The following is a 20,034-nucleotide window of genomic DNA, read 5'->3' as shown; positions in this document are numbered from 1 at the left end:
AAAAATTTGTGTTACTGTCCGTTGACAAAAATGGGAAAATGAGGGAGGTGCTCCTTTTCCCTGGGAAAGAAGCAAGCCAGGAACTGCCCACCACGGCAAGCTGAATACCCCGAGGTACCAACTACAGAAGGGAGCACAACAGGATTGCATTTACAGGACAAGGAAGAACCACTCATGTTCTCTGGTCCTGTCAAGATGGTTGTCCTAAATTTTATTTCTGCCTTCTAGTGTATGCCCTAAGGGCTTGCTGATACTGGAGCAGTTTGTTGTTTGTTTTGGTTTGGTTTTTTTCCTAAAAGCTTCCCTCTTGTACCAAACATCACTTGTCTAAACAATGCAAGTGTCATTCTCACAGATTGGTTTTGCTTCTCAGTTTTGGATCAAACAGTGTAAGATCCTCTCAGTACCACAAATTTATTGTAGCTGGTTCCAAGGACTGCACCTTTCTGAGTCCTCCACTACTCTTTGTTCCTCTCTGGAAGCTTCAAGATCAGAGTGGCCCATATTCCAACATTTGGTTCCTAATCTCTCAACAGCGACAGTTAAAAAACAGAAAGTACTCTACAGGCAAACTCTTTCATCTCACCCTCAAAGCAGCGTAGGGAGGCAAGAGTGGGCAAAGAGTCCCCAGAAAACCGTGCTAGAAAAAGTTTCACTGCTAAAATCAAGATATTCCCATGGGCAGAAACAGGCAAAGGATTTCTGAATTTCTATTTATTTTTTAGGTGAGGAAATTAAGTGCCCAACACTAGAGGAATGAAAGGACAGACGTTCATTTGTGATGCAAGTCATTTAGGAATTCTACTTTAGAGAACATCTGGAGAACACTAATCAGGTAAATGCTATTACAAAAAGGAGTTGCATCATCATCTTTATTACTTCAATAGGTAATTTGTAATTTCTGGTTTTAAGCCACCAATATAAATTTTGTCACGCACTTTAGGGAATAATCTTATCTTAAAGCTGGTATATAAACCATCTCAATCTAGTGAGCAACACCAGCTCACAATCAGACCCCACCTTCCCTTTTGGTTTTGTTGCGGGGTGGTTTTTTCTTGTTGTTTTTGGTTGGTCTTGAGTTGTTGGTTGTTAAGTTTTTTGGGTTTTTTTGGACAGCTTAAATTTTAGTGATAAAATGAGCCTATTTCAGTACTACCAATGTTTTTCATTAGAACTACTGAACACAGGGCCATGAACATAAATCAGGACATCCTCAGAAAATCATAAACCTGTAACACAAGTTCTCCTTATGTGGACACAGATTGTTACTTCCACAGTAATTAATACAGTTTGTTGCAGACTAGTACAATTTTTACTTTCACAAAGAACAAAACCATGTCCTGAAGCCAACATGGAAGGGAAAAAAGGGTGCTGAAATGCTCTGTGATTTATTAATACATACTCTTGAATTTTCTTCAATTTCTCTGCCTGTTGCTGCAATCGTTTCAACTAACTCCGACACGTCCAGGTCCTCGGTTACCATGCCAATATAAACGCAGTTCTTCTGCCCTCCAAATTCTGGACCTGTGAGCACAGGGAGAATCAAGTTGTTGTGACATACAAAAATGCATTCTCACAACAGGCGCAACGCTCATGCTTGCGAATCTGGAAATCCCAATACACACACAAACACTTCAGAAATTAAGGGCAGTATCTGCAACAGTATAAATTATGCAGACTAGAAAAGCTCAGCCCTGTGGGTTTTCAAAGAGAAGAGAAAACAACATCTAAACAAGAAAAACAGTGGATATTTTATACAGCCGAGGAGTTGTATAATAAATATCAGTGTTGAATATGCTTCAGACTCATTACTTTCTGCCATTTACAGATTACTTGGTTCCACAATTCTAGGGCACTTAATTTTAGAAAGCTGACTAGAAAAAGATCAGAGTTCTGAGTAAGCAAATTAATATTATTTCAGCTATAATGTGGCACTATGTTAATGTGAAAGTGCTGCTAATTATCATGAAAGTCATCTGAAGCTTTTAACCTAGCCAGAGAAAGCAGAGAACTGGTCCGTGGGTTTGGAATGAGATCCGCTCTTCCCTGGCTATAGCACTAACCAAGAAGGCTCTCATTACAAAGAGAAACAAAGAGAAACACTGACTCCAGCTTTTATTCCTTCTGACAAGGAAACCCTTTTTGGTCCAGTTGCTCATGAGTCAGTTTTGACAAGTTATTTCTGAGAGCACTGCACCTTGATCACCCCGCTTAACTTTTATCAGCTAAAACAAGGTGAGGAGGAAACAAAGTTACAGATAATTGTTTCTACAATAACCATATGCGCAGCACTGTAATGACCTATGTACAAATGACCTATTGAACATTATAACACAGGCAGTAAAATGACTGTTGGCTTGAACACAATTTTTTTTTTAAATAGTGCAGTTACCCAAAGAAAAAGTGAGATCCGACTCCAGTTCATTCAATTTTTTCAGAAGTTCTGTATTGATTTTTTCTAGTTCTTTTTCTTGTTTGTCATCGTTCTTCCCATCACTGTGATAGTTGTATCTTCAAACCAAGCCAGAAGAGAGCAATGTCACTTATCAGTACATACAAAAAAATATATAGGTGTTTAGCATGTTTCTACAAATTTCTGTATTTTACAAACCAAAAAGCTCAAAACGTTACAGCTTAGATTGACAAGTGTGTTGGCATTTGTCATCAGAGATTTTGGGGTGGGGGGAGGTTGCTCCTGCAAGCTTAACTGGACACAACAGATTTCTAGGTAATATATTGATGATACTTCAACTGTTTTGACTATACAGAATCAGAGGATCAGAAGAGACTTTTGAAGGGGTTTATAGAGTATACTAGTGAATCCCGTTATAGATAAAAATCTAAGTTGTACAGTAGGATGCACTTGCATATTACACATCTGTCTAACAGATTCACACACCGCCTCCAATATTAGAACTGTTGCCCTAATTTTGTTATAACAGCTCTTTCAGCTTTTCTTAATAAAAAAAAAAATCTCAAAGTAAACAACATTAAAAAGGTATTTTTTTGAAAAAGTACTAAAAAGCTTCAACTGGGTGCAAAGCCAGATACTAATCAGCAAATGATAGACCATAATCACCACTAAAGAGATCACATACTCCTTTCTGTTAATGCACAGTCTACTCAAATATATAATGAATAAAATACCAAAAAATTTACCTTACAACACCTAATCCTGGCCAGCTGAGATCTTCAATATACAACAGGCCCACTGTTCTTCTCACTTCTTGCTCAAATTCCTCTCTCAGTTGCAGTGTACTTGTCAATACTGGTATCTTCATTTTTAAGCAGTCTACTAACTGATCAACATCTTGTATTTCAGTTCCTAGGACTAAATAGCCGATGTATTAGCGTGCGATAAAAGTGAACGGGCACCACATAGATATCTGAATTAAGTCATCTGTAAAGAAGCCACTCTGTAAGTCAATCATAAATACAATTTACAGATAATATTGAAATATCTTGATCTACGTAACTTTTTTCTTCAGTTATCTATCCACTGATACATCAAAATGGAGAGAGCTAAGGATTTAATAAAAAATTAGCTAATAAAAAGGATTTTCTGATCTTAGAAAGTAGTAAGGACAATACCCTTTTTCATTACATCAGTAGCTAGCATCAGAACATTTCCTCTTCCCATAGCCAAACAGATCATGAACTCGCTTCCATGATGGTTTAAACTGAACTAAACAAACCATCACAGCATCCCCAAGTAACTTTATTCTAAAATCTACTTTTCTGTGTACCCCAGGATCCTCCCACGTCCATGTCGGGTGTTTTCATGGCCTAAGCCACTCCCCCCACACAAGCTAAAAGCAGATACCATGTGAGCCCCTGCAAGTTGCTCCGTGCATCTATTGAGTCTAAACAAAGTATGTACATGGTGCTGATAAACATGAAATTTAAGACACTTCCCAAAATGTAGATTTTTATTTTTACCCCCTACATCAGTAATAACAGAAAAACCTAGAGGTTTTGTAAAGAATTATTCTCGTTAAGTACCCATATTTTGAACACAAGCACCATTTCAGTGTTGAAACACCTCTGTAGAAAGGTGACGCATCTTGTGTTAAGCAGCTGAAAGAAGGAAAGGTAGGGATGATTTATCCTTCATATTTCTTTTATAACTGATAGAAACAAAGAATTTTTCCCTTTGCTTTTCCTAATGAATTTAAAAACGATCAGCAAAAGTCTTTTTCTGCAGAGGTAGCGAGGCAATGTCACCCACAACAGCTGAGCTAATACTAATGCACCCATTGCCAAGGCACAGCACAATGATAAACAAAACAAAACTATCTCGGCTTTTATAAGAAAATCCTCGCCACAGGAGAATATACTAAAGAGTTTCTTGAGCCTATCTGCTTTTACACCAGGAGATTGTTCTACAATTCTACAGCAAATCGTAGTTTTTACACGTGGCTGAAATAAGTGAATGTTACCTGCAGAAGTCATCAGTGGGCTAAAACGCACACATGTGCCTTCATCTTCCAGTTCTACCACATCAACTCCACTGGCAGGAACCAGCTGTGCCAGCTGCTCTCCCAGCTGAAGGGAAACGGCACAGTTAAAGCAGCGCACAGAGCGTGACCTCCTGCCCACGCTGACTCGGGCCAGACGCTTCCCACAGTTAAGCGGAACTACACGCTAAACACAGTTTTCCATATTTCTCAAAATCACTTCTTGTAACAAAATACTTCAGCTTGCTGGTGATACGACAAAGTTGGACGTATACTTAAAATCATGAAAATTCAGGAAAAGCTGCAAGTGTCACAAGTCAGAGGTTTCTGCAAAATTGTCCCTGTCATTCAGTGTGCCGTGATCACTACACAATTGATCCAAAATAGTTACATGCTCAGCTCTCTGAAAGCACAGGTTTCTAGAATTAATTCCCTTAAGATCTGGAAAAGAAAGAGTGCCTATTCATGAATACACGGACATTGTCCACGAAGTAGCGAGCTGATTAAAAAGAGTTTTAAAGTTTCCACGTATTCCCACAAGACCGAGGAAAAAAAAAAAAAATCTACTACCAACAGCTTAAGATGCAATAATAATTTTGGTAGTAAATTGCATGTAAAATAATCAGAAATGTGAAAACAAATTTGCTTCAGAGCAAATTCACCTTTTCAATCCCAAATGCCCACTAGTTTTGTAAAGGATATCTGATCAAGAATAACTGTCAAACTAGTCTACCAAAGGTTTTATGATGAACCCCTGGAAGCATCCCATTGTCACTTCTTTTTTCCTAAAGAGAAAAAGCATCCATTCTTACCCACTGATTGAAAGTGTCATAAATGTGTCTTTCGTTGCTTATTATGGGGTGCTGAGTAGTTGAGGCCTGTGCAGCATGTGAGGTTTGATCTGAAATCCAAAGATACAAGAATCACAGAAGTGGATTTTTATTTAGTTAATTAAATAAAAGGCAACCTAAAATTTAGATAAAAGACAATTACATTTCCTAGGTGATTTAACACATCTACATGATGTACTGGACCTCAAGCAGACTAACGAGGATTTTTTTTTTAAAGATCTGTTAACCATGACAAATACTAGAAGTAAAACAGAGAACTGAATATACTAGTTTTTAAAACAACCAATAAAATAATTCTCTCAGTTTTAAGGTTCAAATGCCCCAATGGAAATAAACCCAATGTTTTCACAATGCAAAATCCTGTCACAGCAGGCTGCAATATTTAATTTAATGCATTCAGGTACATTTTTTTAATCGAGTTTTAATGTTTACTTTGTTTTAAACCACACAAAAACAATAGTAAAGATTTCAGAGTCCATTATACACACAAAACATGCAGAAATGGCCAAACATCCTTATAATTCAGATGGGTGACTTCTCCCTAGTCAAGCTTTTCAAATAAATGCATCAAGGTACAAATCAATCCACCAAGTCACTGGACCTGGATGAACAGGTTTACTTTGTGAGTGCAACCGCTAATTAGATTAAAACCAAAACCAATCCTCCCTCAAGCCCAACACAAACAAGTATCCACAGACGATTAAAACCAACACTCATAACAAAGCCACAAATTTTTCTAGCAGTCTTTTGCCTCATCCCAGCTGGACACATCCCCACCCTCAGAGTGTGCCTGTACAAACAGCACAACAACATCTTCTCTTGTAACTGACAGGACAAAAATGCTGTTTCTTGGAGAGCATGTCCAAGCAAGGATGTTCTGTGCAGAGCCACATGTGACGTAACTACTCTATACCCATGACAGCATTTCCAGAGATGTTCCTAATGTGTTCTGCTATTTTTAAAACTATTGCAACAGCAAAGGTCATCAGTAAAACAGAGAAACACGGTTCTTGCAACTAGCCACTGAAAGTTTAAAAGGAACAGAAAGCCTGAACAAAGCCAAAGATGATCTTCCCCAACTCAAACACCACTTACAGCTTTTAAGAGACTTCCATCATCTGCTCTCGAGATCAAAATCATATGCAAATCTCTCCTCACTCAAGAGGGCAGAAAATGACTTCTTAAGAAAATTTAAATCACTGCAGTCTATCTAAAAAAAGAAGCTATCACATGTATGGAAGCTATCACATGTATGGAAGCTATCACATGTATGGAAGCTATCACATGTATGGAAGCTATCACATGTATGGAAGCTATCACATGTATGGAAGCTATCACATGTATGGAAGCTATCACTAAATTACAAGCAGTATTCACAACCTTTTTAAAAGCAAGAAGTGCACTACATAACATTTACCTCATCAAATCCATTTTACAGATTAGTAGTTTAAAAAACTATGAAGAGAATTTTTTGATTTTGTTTTTAAATAAATCACATACCTCTATTTGAATATTCCTGGAAGAACTTGAAAACCACCACTGGTGAACTCAGTTCATCCTCAACCTTAAAAAAAAAAAATTAGATACATTTTCACATTTTTTTTTTAAAGATTTAACACCATGTATCATTGCTTAGACTACTGAGTAAAGCAGATCATTTTGTTTTGACAGCAGTTACAATATTCACACTATCTTAGTATTACAAGTTAACTCTAGAAGTGTAAGTAAACATAACTGTGAACATGGGAAAGTAAATCATTGTTCAGTTAGAGCAGAATTGTATTGATTAATATTATGAATTATATTGATACCTTAAATCAATACAATTGATGAAACTAAAGTTTGGGCACTATAAAGCAAGAAACCTGAGCATGTTAATTAGCAAACATACCGTATTAAATAGTTTATTTAGCTTTAAGTATTTTCACATATTAACATTTAAAAAAATTCTCTTGGAAATAGCCCCAGAATCATTGGCGAACATCAAGAAAGTTCCAGCAGGAATAACAAGATTATAACTGATCCTGCTTCGCAGGTAGGGGAGATGAACTGGGCAACTTCTAGAGTTGTCACACAGAATGAACAGTGAATTATCTATTGCCCCAGAAAACTAAACTGAATATATTTTCTATACATCAAGTGACAATTAAAACTGGGGGGGGAGGAGGAGTAAAGCCACCAAATCCTATTGAACATGAGATCTCAGAGAAACCAAATTTGGAATGAGTACATTAGATGTAATTTCTAAAACTATTTCTGGTGTAAAAACCTCAGCTGGGATAGTTTTTGCATACAGTCTCACAGGGTTCACAATATCATCTCAGCAGCAGAGTAAGATACAGCCAGAATGCATTAGAGAGGTTTATGGAAACTGTTTTCGTAAGTGTATTACTGAACAAATCCATGTTTTAAATGGAATTAAATCAACCTCTGAAAACAATTTCTGGATGTTGTTCTGCCAGCTCCACTGACTGCATGAGTACACAGCAATGGAACAAACAGAATCTAGAGGTCACATACAACCAAGCCACACAATTTCACTGAACACTAGAACTTGATTAGAAAGATAACAAACATCTTCAAAACAACGGCTACAATTTACGTAATATTTTAAAATAATGTTTTATTCACAGTTATTGTTATCATTTAACAAGCAAAGACTAAGCTGTACAACAAAGTATTAAATGTAGACCGTACCGAAGTTTTAATGAAATCCAGGTTTTTCAAGTTTTCCAGCAGTCTTTGACTCTAAAAGACCACAGCAGAAGGGAAACATAAGGAAGAGACAAACGCACAGTTTTAAAAGTTGAAAAGCATTAAATAGTCACTACCATCATTTCTATTTCTGAACAAACCCCTACGATGCATCAGAGATTCATGCAGTTCTTAACTATAAATTTAGAATGTAATGGAAAAATATTCTGTTTTTAGTAAAACACTAACTACAAAGCAATTTTCATTAAAATAAGTCTTGGTGTATTTGCTGACAAAGTTCTAGAGATACTACAGCTCCGTTGACTAACTAAAGCACAGTGTGTAGCAGAACAGTTAATTTTCTCAAAACTACCATAGCAACTGGTTACGATGGCTTTCTAAATTATTTTCATTAGACAAGACATTCTTACATTGTGGTTTAAGGCTATTAATGTACTATTATAAAAGCTAAGATCAACCTTAGATGCCACAAAATCTTAATGACTAATGACACTTTGTCACTCTCTTAAGGTCTTTCGTGCCACTCGCTTCTTCACTAACCATTACAGAAACTTTCCATTTTGCCCTTAAGTGTTGCTCCTTTAAGGAAAAAATGTTTTGCATATGAACAATGCATTTTTAAACTAACACATTATATTGGACTTTAATTTTTACTAGGGTAAGGACTCAACTTCAAAAACAGTGCACTTGTCACTGTACCTGAAGAAATGTTTTGAAGTCCTTTTTGTCAGGCATTTATAATTTACTGTTACTTAAATCAATATGATGCCAAGTAGACTAGGAAAATAAGAAAGTGTTTCTCTGAAGAGCTTTCAAGCAAAATAGTTAAAATAGAGAAGTGACCAAAAAAAAAAAAGTAAGTTATTATGTTACTTCACTCTTTAGAAAGAACAAAGATTAAGTACTTCTCATTAAAAAAATCCTACTAAAACATACAGTCTAATAGTAGAAGCACATCCCTCCCCCAAACACTTTACTCTACTTTCATAATTTGCCTGTAACACAACATGAACCACTATAGTATACTGCCAACAACTACAGTATTTTAGTTGATTCTTCTACAATGCATCACAATAATCAAAAAGACGTATTAACAGCCAGCATAAAAACATTTCTAAGTAAAATGGTGTTCTGTGATAGCCGTCTGGATATCGCTTGTACTATCATTGCTATCTGAACTTTGTTTCTGCTTGGAGACTCAAACTATTAAACAAGATGGTGAGGATTCTTAAGAACAGGCTCCAACCCGTACTCAAAGCAGCAAAATACCCATAAACAACATGCCAACAGCTGTTGCTTACTAGTTGCGAGGCGTGCTTTATCCTCTCCACAATCCCATCGTGGCCCAGGTACTGCAAGGAGAGCCACAGTGGCAGGGCACGGAGCTTCTCTACGGGCTGACTCGATGTCAGCCCAGCTGCTAAGGACTAAAGAAGAAAATAAACAATGAACAAACCACTATTAACCCCTCTCCAATTATTCCATTTTTGCCATCTTACAGAATATGTCACAGCTTAAATAGGGGAGGTTTTGCAAATTATAATTTAGATGCTTATGAAGAACAAGACACTACACGATCAAAATTAAAGTCTCAAGATCTTGAGAATAATGGCTGAGAAATTAAACATACCAAAGATGGATCCTCATGTCTGTAGAGCGTCACTGCAGGTACAGCCGGGAGACCCAGCCAGGAACCCAGAGTAAGAGTCATGCTGTCACACTTTGTAGCAGCCTGAATTTTATTATAATAAGGAGAATATAAGCCATATATATTTTTATTAGATCATGACCTTAAAATCTAGAGCACATTAAGTTTCTAGATATAGTAAAACGTACCAGTACAGAAGAGGAGACATAACCCAAAGCCAAAGTTGCCAAATTCACACTAGAAAAATAAAGTGGTTTTAGCACATACTAAATACGTATTAAAAGATAACATTTTAATCTTCAGTTTAAATATTTAATGTTGATGTATAAAGGGAGGTAATTTTTGTTTGTATGTTTTTCATTACGAATGCAGTAGATGTTGCTTCTTGATATTCCAAGATCTAAAACCCAGAAGTAAAAATCCGTTTCAATCTAAAGATGTTTTAGTCCAGGCCTTTGGGGAAATCATCCCCCAAAGCCCTACCCGTAATTCAGCATCAATTTGGTATCAGAAATAAATAGCATGCAAATATAACACTATAAACGGAAATATCAGAAGAACCAGAGTCTCTACTCCAGGCTCAACAAAAAAATAATCTTAGAGCAATGGAGTCTTCATTAAGATTGTCTAAATTCTTGGAACTTCTTTTCCTCGTGGTTTAATCTTCCAGTTATGTTGCACACTGCACTTGCAAGAGTCTTCTTGACAACCTTAATTACAGTGTCATTTCTTTCACACTCATATCATTCTCCTTTCTCATTCTCAATAATCACTGTATAATGTCTCCCGACTTGTCCTATGAGGTCTTTTTATTTTTATTCCAAGCTCTTCAAAGCCAGGGCAGATAAGATTACCATCTGAGTAAAAGCAACCACTAACCCCTGCTGAAATAACCACTCCAATTAATTATTGCTGTATATGTAAAAAAACCCCAATCTGCACCTCATACAGTGACAAAATCATAACCATATAAAATGCTTAATATGGCAAAAATAAACATGGTCCTATGGCCCTCTACTAGCTGGTTAGCTGTAAAATTATGTGCTGTCCATTGGTTAGGCTTTTTAATGAATATAGTTAAACAGAAATAAATTGCAAGCTTCATACCCTTCTACATGGAGCCACATATTATACTGCTCACAAAGTTCCTTCAGTCGGCCAAGTTTATCTGTGTGCCCAGCACCTGGTGTCCCTTTGTTGAAAAGGAATAAAAGGCAATCACAAAGGATAAGCATGTAAGCTAGGATTCTACATAAAAGGACCTCTTGTGGTGTTGTCAAAAAAGTCACACAAGAGCAGGAAAGAGGATCAGTTTGCACAGTATTTGTACCTGCTCGATTGTGACTTACAAGCAGCTGGAATTCCAGACAAAAAAATAAAGATACTCATTTTGCTTGTCAATATATGTTAGAAAAACCTTAAATGTCGAAGGCACTCAAAGACTCAGCAGCCTCAGGTAAGAAATACAGACATTTTTAATATGTTCAAAGTATGGCCCCCAACTAAAGGAAACTAAACCAAGATTAACACCTCAAATATTTTTCCAAGTCCAAAGCAAGTAGCAGTTACCTCCTTCATTCGTATTTAAAACAAATTTTGTTCACGAGCAATTCTATTTAATTAGCTAGAAGAAAAATATAATTTTTTAAAGCTAAAGATGGCACATCCATCAAAAAATTCTGAAGTGTTAATGTGAAACTGATTTTCAACAAGAGATTTGCACTCACTAAAATAAGTTCTGGTCATATTAATATATCAACTGACGTAAGCAGAACTGTAGTAGTACACTCCAACTCAGTTAAATAAAACCCCCTCTAGGCAGATAATTATTGTGTGGTCATCAAGATATTTCCTGATATTTCTTGACATGCAGCCATTAAGCTGTTTAAGAAAAAATATTTTTATTTTGGATTTTATATATATATATTCATGAATTGGTGTGCCTTTTTTGTTATCGTTTGTTTATAGCACTTACCAGCATTGGCCACAAGCAACAAAGGCAGTTTTCCAGACTCTACGTCATCTTTAATCAATCTGTCCAACAAAGCAACATCCTGTTATCAATAAGAAAAAGAGAATTATTTACAAATATGTTTGTCAAACAATACAGAACTGTTTCTGCTGAACTGGAAAAATGGCTTGTGGCTTTACCTTCTTCTCAAAGGTAAAATAACCTGAAGGTTAGATAAATCATTTGTGAAAAATACAACACAAATATATCATGTAGTTTGTAAACGTACCTCTGACTACATGTATTCTAGAAATCTTGGGATTAAAAAGAACCCTACTATATGCCATTAAAAATAGCTTGCAAAACACAAGACCAAGATAGAAGCTGCTAGCTTTTTAGAAGATTTCCATCTATGATTTGTACAGCTAGAACACAGAAGACTTAGAGGTTGAAAAAGAACATTAATAAGCTTTTCCTAAAACATACTTGACATTCATTTAATGAGGCTTTTCAAAAAAAGGAAAAAAAAACAAATGAGCTTTTAAGGAAGACAAACTTACCATTTGGTGTTGAGATCCAAACATAGTGTTACAAGGCACACGGCACATGCAAGAAAGGGGTAACCCTAGCTGCAATAAAAATGATGGAATTTCAACAACTGAGACATACTCATTTCAAGTGTTCACAGAAATCTACAGCGTGACAAAAAAAATAGTAAACATGACAATAAGAAGTTGGACATTGCATTATAAATTAAGTTTCCTGCTAAAACCTACAATCAAATTAATAGTAGAGAAAGGAAAGCATAGGAGAAAGTGGAGGGGAAAAAAAAAAAAGTCAACTTTTGGTTAGCACATCAACTGCATTCAGTTTTTCTAGTAAGATACCAGTGCCCTGTAAAATAACTTACACTCAATCCTCTTTTTTTTTTGGCCATCCCAATTAATACATCCTATAAGCATACGTGTGCTTTGTGCACGGGCCGTGTTCCACTGGAGGTTCACGGTCACTTTACTACTGAGTAGAGAGCAATCTGCCTACTTTGATCATACAGCTCAGCTGACTATTCATGCTGGTGAGCCTGAAGTTCTTCCTTTGCTATGGAAGCAAATTCCAGATAAGTTTTGCATTGTTAACATGAGAGGGAGCGGGGGAATCAAGGTCTCCCACATTTTGATCTTTAATCTGGAAGATCACTAGACAAGCAAAATCTAGTTGATCACACTCATCACTGAACAGAAGGTTCAGCAAATTAAGAGAACTATGGTTACAGACTAGTTTGCTTTTATTCTTTCCTTTAACATAAATTGAATCAACATCTGATTATTCAGTTCCAATTGTCTGCTCTACAATATACACTACTCAAAATCTAAGCTAAAATGCTATCACTTTAAGTTCAGTAATCACCTAATGTGGGCAGATTACCTTGTAAAAAAAGATAAGGCATCACTGTTATTAGCAGTATCTACTCTGTACTCAGAAACAAAAGGATCCCAAAATGCTGATTCTTAGCAGTATTTTTTATATCAAGAACTTTCGATCAATAACTACATGCAACACTTGGCTTACCAAAGACACCAACTTACTCCAATGAACTTCCCAAGTCATTTTGGCCGAGACAAGTTCCATCTATGATACCATTTTTATTTCTCTGCAGTCTATGTTTTTAATCTGTTAGTAATACCTCTGCCCACCTTCTCCAAAGTCTTGAAAAACAAAGGCATGAAGAACTTGACTCTTCATTTCAGTGCACATTAAGTTTGAAAGATATCACTAGTGCACTGAATGTTAGGTACACAATAGGAAAGTCTGTATATGGCCTCAATTAGCTTATTTAAGTCTACAAACATTCAGGCAAATAAATACTTGGCAAAACCAACAAGTTTTAAAGACAATTAGGAAACTGGGTTTCTTTAAAGCGCTGGGTTGTGGGGGCAATCTTGCTATTCCAAACAGGACTTTTTGAAATGGGATCAGGACAGCCTACTTCTCCCTCAATTGTTTTCCTTTAAAAAAATTATAATGTTTATTGAACATAAGAGTACAGGGGCATCATTCAGTACAAATTTTGCAATAACTCAGTGTTTGGAAATCCAGTATGTTTGGACTTGGGTCTTTTTCACCATTACCAACAGCTTACATAAAGTGCAATGCAATCTAGAAACAATCACTCCTTTAAAAAAAAAAAATAGCATGTAGGATCCTTTTACTGGAAATATTCAGAAAATTTATCTTCCTCACACTGTATCACTTCTGCAAAACATAGACTGTAATTGGAACCTGAAAGTATTTTTTCCAAATAAATAGTTTTGATTTAAATATATGGTCCACTACAGCTACAGTTACCCCCAGTATGGACTTTGCTTCCTTTGCCTATGTTTTATTATTATGTTGGAAATCACAATTAATAAAGCAATACCAACCCACCGAATAACATTTTTGTATTACTAGCAGATATTTGTCTGGCATCAAAGTATCATTTCACCTCACACTCCGTTCCCCTCCCACCCCCTGTTCTGTTCCTGTTTAGTCACATCGCTATTGTTTCTACCATGAGGAAAAATAAGTAAGTTTTCAAAATCACCAAAGTTATCCTTGTCCTAAAATTAATTTTTTTGCAGCCAAAGCTCACTCCTCATTCTTTAGAATACCTCTTTTCATACTGTATTTCAACAGGCAGATACATCATCCTAAGTGTTAGAAGCGTATATAATTTTATAAGCTATGAAATTCTACTGTATCTATAGAAAGGCAAAGAAGAGACAAGGATGAAGGGCACCTGCTCATGAGGAACACTGATCAAGGAATTGTGTGGAGGGAACAGGAGAGCTGCAGAAAGAGCCTGCTCAGCTTGCTTGGGCATACATGTATTCAGTCAACAGAGCAGCATTGGGAAAAATCTGGAAGAAGCTTCACTTTTAATAGTGGAAGTTCCAGGCAGACACATGGATATAAAGGAAAACCTTCCCTGGCCCCAACCAATTTACAAGACTGCCGCCAGTAGCGTATCAGACTGTATTGCAAATACCAGTCTCTTGCAGAAAAAGTCTGAATATATTTTTAAAATCTAAATTTCAAGCAGGCAATACGAAGCCAGATAAGTTCTACTTCCAGGTAAAACCTCAACTGATTCACTTTACCTGATTGCAGAGAGCTTGGCCCAAGCCTGTTCTAGCTGCAGAACTAATGTATATGACAGGCTGCTTAGTATATAGCACGTTAAAACCTTCTACTGTATAATCTTCATAGCGTGTATGAATAACAAGTCGACAGATTTTTAGGAGACCTTCACGATCATCTTCATGATAATATGCTGATCCATTTTCATACCTGCAAGAAAAGCCAAGTAAATACAACCAACAAAACCAATAGCCAGTTTAGTGACTAGAATAACACTGAGCAGCAAAGGAGCTCACAAGAGGACAAAGAAGATAGATGAAAAAACCCCAAACCCTTCTATTTTCCCAGAATAAAGTGCAGTAAAAGGAGTCTTTGATGACACAGGCTGGGATTAACAATGAGGGAAGCCTAGTATATATTTTCATTTAGACTCAGAGATAAAGATGGAAAGAAGAAGACATCTGGGTTCCTAAGGATTTCCTTTACAGAGTTCAAAACCTTGCTTACTAAGAGTAGAGTGGGGAGGAAACACAAAAAAGGCTTCATCTGGGTTTTATATATACATAAATTCCGGACTACTAGTTTTCAAGAGAATGCAACCTGACATTATTGAAGTTAAGTTAGTAAAATTTGGAATGAGACACATGAAATAAGGTAAATGGCCAGAGTCTTGGAAACTTTATTAGGAAATCAGAAACCAATGCATTTTGTAATACCCAAAATTGCTGCTATTATTAGTATTTTAGAGTTTGAAAATAAGACCACGATTTAGTACAATCTATTCCACACACCGCAAGGCAGTTTTCCAGATGTTTTCAATACATGAGTTACATAAATGAAGTCTGTTTTTCCCCAGGAATATTTTAATTATTTTATGGGTACTTTGCCTTCAATCTGATTCATTAAGCATGTTCCCTTGGGGCTCATGGGGGTATGTGCCTGCTCCTCCCCCTCCTTTTTTAACCCTTGTAAGAATCAAACTCAGATCAGCACATTAACATTTATAGCCAAGAAAGAGGAGTAAAGGAACCAAAGAAGAGATAAGGTATGACTGTTCCACATTGAGGGCAATCGCTCAGCTGTCTTAACTGTAGAAAAAGGAAACAGCAACAGTGAAAGTAGTAGGTAAGTCAATTTATTAAGCAACTTGCAAGCTAGATTTTTCTTGTAGATTTTTTGTACAACACGTAAGTCAATGGTCTCACACAATTTAAGAGTGGCATTTATCAACAAATTTACATAAAAGCCCTGAAATATCTTAGGTTACCACAGACACTCTGATGCACAAATACTGCTGAGTATTCCAGAGTTAAACTCCAGACTGACCCACATGCAAACACCTACTTCATCTTTACACAACAGCTCTGTGATCTAACACGGGCAAAGGGAAATTCCTCTAGCGTTGCTCATAGCCACATAAAACGTCAAGAAGTATGAAGCAGATCACAGCAGGGTATTTGTTCAAGGCTGTTACCTATGGGTCACAAAACTTTGGGGACCACGGTCCAACAGATACTCATCATTAATCACAAAATCACAACATTACTGAATATTTGATTCAAAACAGAAATACTTCTTTTTGTTAGCCATGCCATTTAGAAACATTGCTGATACACTCTTGGAGACATCCCGTGAGCCAGGGCTTGGAGAGATCCCGTGGGCCAGGGCTCTGGAAGGCAAAGGGGCTCAAGAAAGCTGGTTGGTATTCAAAGACCACTTCCTCCAAGCTCAGGATTGGCGCATCCCTAAGAGAAAGAAATCGGCCAAGGGACGCAGGAGACCTGCATGGTTGAGCAGGGAGCTTCTGAAAAAGCTCAAGTGGAAGAAGGAAGTTTACAATAAGTGGAAGAAGGGACTGACCCCTTGGGAGAATTACAAGAATGCTGCCAGAGCATGCAGGGATGAAACAAGGAAAGCCAAGGCCGCCTTGGAATTAAACCTGGCTAGGGATGTCAAGCTCAGCAGGAAGGGCTTCTACAAGTATATTGGAAGCAAAAGGAAGACCAGAGAAGTTGTGGCCCCACTGTTGAATGAGACAAGAGCCATGGTGACGGAGGATGTGGAAAAGGCGGAGTTACTGAATGCCTTCTTTGCTTTGGTCTTTACTGCTCGGCCCAGCCCTCAGGAGTCCCAGGCATTGGGGGAAGTAATGGGGAAAGAAGACGACTTCCCTTGGGTTGAGGAGGATCGAGTGAGGGATCAATTAGATATTCACAAGTCCATGGGCCCCGACGGGATGCACCTGAGAGTGCCGAGGGAGCTGGCGGAAGTCATTGCTGGGCTGCTCTCCATCATCTTTGAAAGGTCCCGGAGAACAGGCGAGGTGCCTGAGGACTGGAGGAAAGCCAACATCACTCCAGTCTTCAAGAAGGGCAAGAAGGAGGAGCCGGGGAACCACAGGCCGGTCAGCCTCACCTCCATCCCTGGAAAGATGATGGGACAGCTCTTTCTGGGCGTCATCTCAAGGCATGTGGAGGAAAAGAAAGCTATCAGAAGTACTCAACATGGATTCACCAAGGGGAATTCATGTCTGACAAATCTGATAGCCTTCTATGATGGCATGACTGGATGGATAGATGAGGGGAGGGTGGTAGATGTGGTCTACCTTGACTTAAGCAAGGCATTCGATGCGGTCTCCCACAGCATCCTCATGGGGAAGCTTAGGAAGAGCGGGCTTGATGAATGGACAGTAAGGTGGATAGATAACTGGTTGAAAGACAGAGCTCAGAGGGTAGTGATTAGGGGCACAGAGTCTAGTTGGAGGTCAGTGACGAGTGGTGTTCCCCAGGGGTCAGTACTGGGTCCAGTCCTCTTCAATATATTCATCAATGACCTGGACGAGGGGACAGAGTGCACCCTCAGCAAGTTTGCCGATGACACAAAGCTTGGGCGGGGGGGGGGTGGCTGACACACCGGAAGGCTGTGCCACCATACAGAGAGACCTGGACAGGCTGGAGAGCTGGGCAAAGAGGAACCTTATGAAATTCAATAAGGGCCAGTGTAGGGTGCTGCACCTGGGGAGGAATAACCCCATGCACCAGTACAGGTTGGGGGCTGACCTGCTGGAGAGCAGCTCAGCTGAAAGAGACCTGGCAGTCCTGGTGGACAACAGGATGACCATGAGCCAGCAATGTGCCCTCGTGGCCGAGAAGGCCAAGGGCATCCTGGGGTGCATCAAGAAGAGTGTGGCCAGCAGGTCGAGGGAGGTCATCCTCCTCCTCTCCTCTGCCCTGGTGAAGCCACATCTAGAGTACTGTGTCCAGTTCTGGGCTCCCCGGTTCAAGGAGGACATGGAACTGCTGGAGAGGGTACAGCAAAGGGCTACCAAGATGATTAGGGGAATTGAACACCTCTCTTATGAAGAAAGGCTGAGGGATTTGGGTCTCTTCAGTCTGGAAAAAGACGGCTGAGGGGGGACCTTATCAATGCTTATAAATACTTAAAGGGTGGGTGTCAGGAGGATGGGGCCAGGCTCTTTTCAGTGGTGCCTGGGGACAGGACAAGAGGTAATGGGCACAAACTTGACCATAGGAAGTTCCACCTAAACATGAGGAGGAACTTCTTTACCCTGAGGGTGGCAGAGCCCTGGCACAGGCTGCCGAGAGAGGTGGTGGAGTCTCCGTCTCTGGAGACATTCAAAGGCCGCCTGGACGCGTTCCTGTGCAACCTGCTCTAGGTGACCCTGCTCTGGCAGGGGGTTGGACTAGATGATCTCCAGAGGTCCCTTCCAACCCTATGATTCTATATACACATACATTTGTCAAAATAGCTGGATTACCTGCAACTTCTCAAATTTCATCATTGCACGTGGTTTCAATGTCTTTAAGTCAAAGACAGATAAAGATAATCATTGACTTTATAAAATAATTCTGATAGAAGTGAGCCTGTCAATGTAAGAACAATCCTTTGTACTCCTAACAACTAAATTTGGATTAACTTCAGTTATATTTTTAGCGTTCCACCTTGCATTGGCTAAAAAAACAATAAAAAAAAAAAGATTTCTCCTCTCCTCAGTAGCACTGGCAAGATTTTCTGAAAGATACAGTATCATGAGAGGGAGAAAGTGTCAGGTTGTTTGGTTTTGGGTTGTTTTTTTTTGCTTCAGGAAGAAAAACAGGAATTTCTAATCTGTGATTCCCCCCCACTCCAACACCCCCACAGCTGATTTCCATTCTTCTTCCCTCATGGAACAGTTTAAGATATCTATGCCACATGATGAAACAGACATTTATGAAAGATTTCACCGTACTGTAAATCTCAGTAGCATCACCTACCATATCCAGAAAAATAAACTAGACCCAGGAAGGCAAAAGGAGAAGTTAACTGAAAACATCTTTTAAAAACATGAAGTACCCCAAGCCTCGGCAACATAGCATATGCCTCAAGAAACAAGAATTTAGTTGTGTTTGACCAACTGTGTGTCTGCACCTGTATTTTGGCCCTTAGCTCCACCCTTATAAAACGATTTTTATTGCAATCATGTTAATAATAAATTCCTGCCATTCAAAAAGCACTCTCTTTTTTTTCTTTCTTTTTTTTTTTAAATTCTGTGATATATTTCAGACTTTTTAAAGAATATTCTTAAGTTTGTGTCACAGTGGTTTCTTCTGTTGACATCCTCAGTCCAGTCACACATACTTTTAAACAATTATCACTACCTAGTCATACATAAGTTATTCACCGTGACTCACCTGAAAAGCCTGCAAAGCCAGAGAGTGGTATCAGAAAGGATCCTTGTTGTAAGTTTTCTCAGTCTTTCCCTGTCCAGCACTGATATATAAGCGGCCAAACTATGTCCCAGCAGAGCCATGTGACCCTGTTCACCAACGTTCTGAAGTCTGCAAGCCAGAAAAGAGTAACTACCAACTAAATACAAGTCATGAACATTACAGTAATTTTAGGCTTGCGTGTTTCTACTGTCAAGTGGCAGAATTTGTTGACATGCAATTTTAAATATTTATCAGAGAGAAGTACAGTATGCCACAATCACCCTCCTGCCATCGCGTATTACATACTGAAATGCCAGTGCAGACAAAAGCACTTGCACTTGGCCGAGCTGCTTACAGTAACACCGCGGCATCTCTTTTAGGCAATCAGGTAGCAGGAGCTGGGACTCAGCACCTTTTCTGCAGCGGGACTTTAAAGTGCATTAAACACCTTTGTCTCCCCATGCAGAGAAAACTCAGGACACTTATTAATAACTTTAGAGGCATAGCTTTCATTAGTTTGTTGGGGGTTTTTTTGTTTGTCGGGGCTTGTTTGGTTGGTTTTGTTTATTTAATCTCCAAGCTG

General features: G+C 38.4%; 1 protein-coding gene and 1 long non-coding RNA gene across 5 annotated transcripts in view; one reads left to right on the top strand and one right to left on the bottom strand.

Annotated features, from left to right (window-relative positions):
- PDXDC1 (pyridoxal dependent decarboxylase domain containing 1) overlaps positions 1-20,034 on the bottom strand; it is a 34,571-nt gene that overhangs the window by 5,142 nt on the left and 9,395 nt on the right. For 2 of the 4 annotated variants that reach the window (XM_054210547.1, XM_054210549.1), the window contains exons 5-19: positions 19,434-19,601; positions 14,763-14,952; positions 12,183-12,251; positions 11,647-11,725; positions 10,779-10,863; positions 9,860-9,908; positions 9,654-9,755; positions 9,325-9,450; positions 8,006-8,056; positions 6,809-6,872; positions 5,270-5,358; positions 4,440-4,545; positions 3,160-3,331; positions 2,393-2,511; positions 1,403-1,524 (exon numbers count right to left, since the gene is read on the bottom strand). In XM_054210547.1, the coding sequence (XP_054066522.1) occupies positions 1,403-1,524; positions 2,393-2,511; positions 3,160-3,331; positions 4,440-4,545; positions 5,270-5,358; positions 6,809-6,872; positions 8,006-8,056; positions 9,325-9,450; positions 9,654-9,755; positions 9,860-9,908; positions 10,779-10,863; positions 11,647-11,725; positions 12,183-12,251; positions 14,763-14,952; positions 19,434-19,601 (1,591 nt within the window). The remainder of the gene's footprint in view (positions 1-1,402; positions 1,525-2,392; positions 2,512-3,159; positions 3,332-4,439; positions 4,546-5,269; positions 5,359-6,808; positions 6,873-8,005; positions 8,057-9,324; positions 9,451-9,653; positions 9,756-9,859; positions 9,909-10,778; positions 10,864-11,646; positions 11,726-12,182; positions 12,252-14,762; positions 14,953-19,433; positions 19,602-20,034) is intronic. The other 2 variants (XM_054210548.1, XM_054210550.1) reach the window with 2 other exon arrangements.
- Positions 243-8,394, top strand: LOC128913293 (uncharacterized). The gene is made up of 3 exons (XR_008467899.1): positions 243-835; positions 3,323-3,418; positions 7,271-8,394. It is a non-coding gene; the product is annotated as an uncharacterized LOC128913293 (long non-coding RNA).

Source organism: Rissa tridactyla, chromosome 8, assembly GCF_028500815.1.
Source record: "Rissa tridactyla isolate bRisTri1 chromosome 8, bRisTri1.patW.cur.20221130, whole genome shotgun sequence".
NCBI classification, from domain to species: domain Eukaryota; kingdom Metazoa; phylum Chordata; class Aves; order Charadriiformes; family Laridae; genus Rissa; species Rissa tridactyla.
The sequence above is the reverse complement of the archived record's forward strand: the minus strand, read 5'-3'. Positions and strand labels throughout refer to the sequence as shown.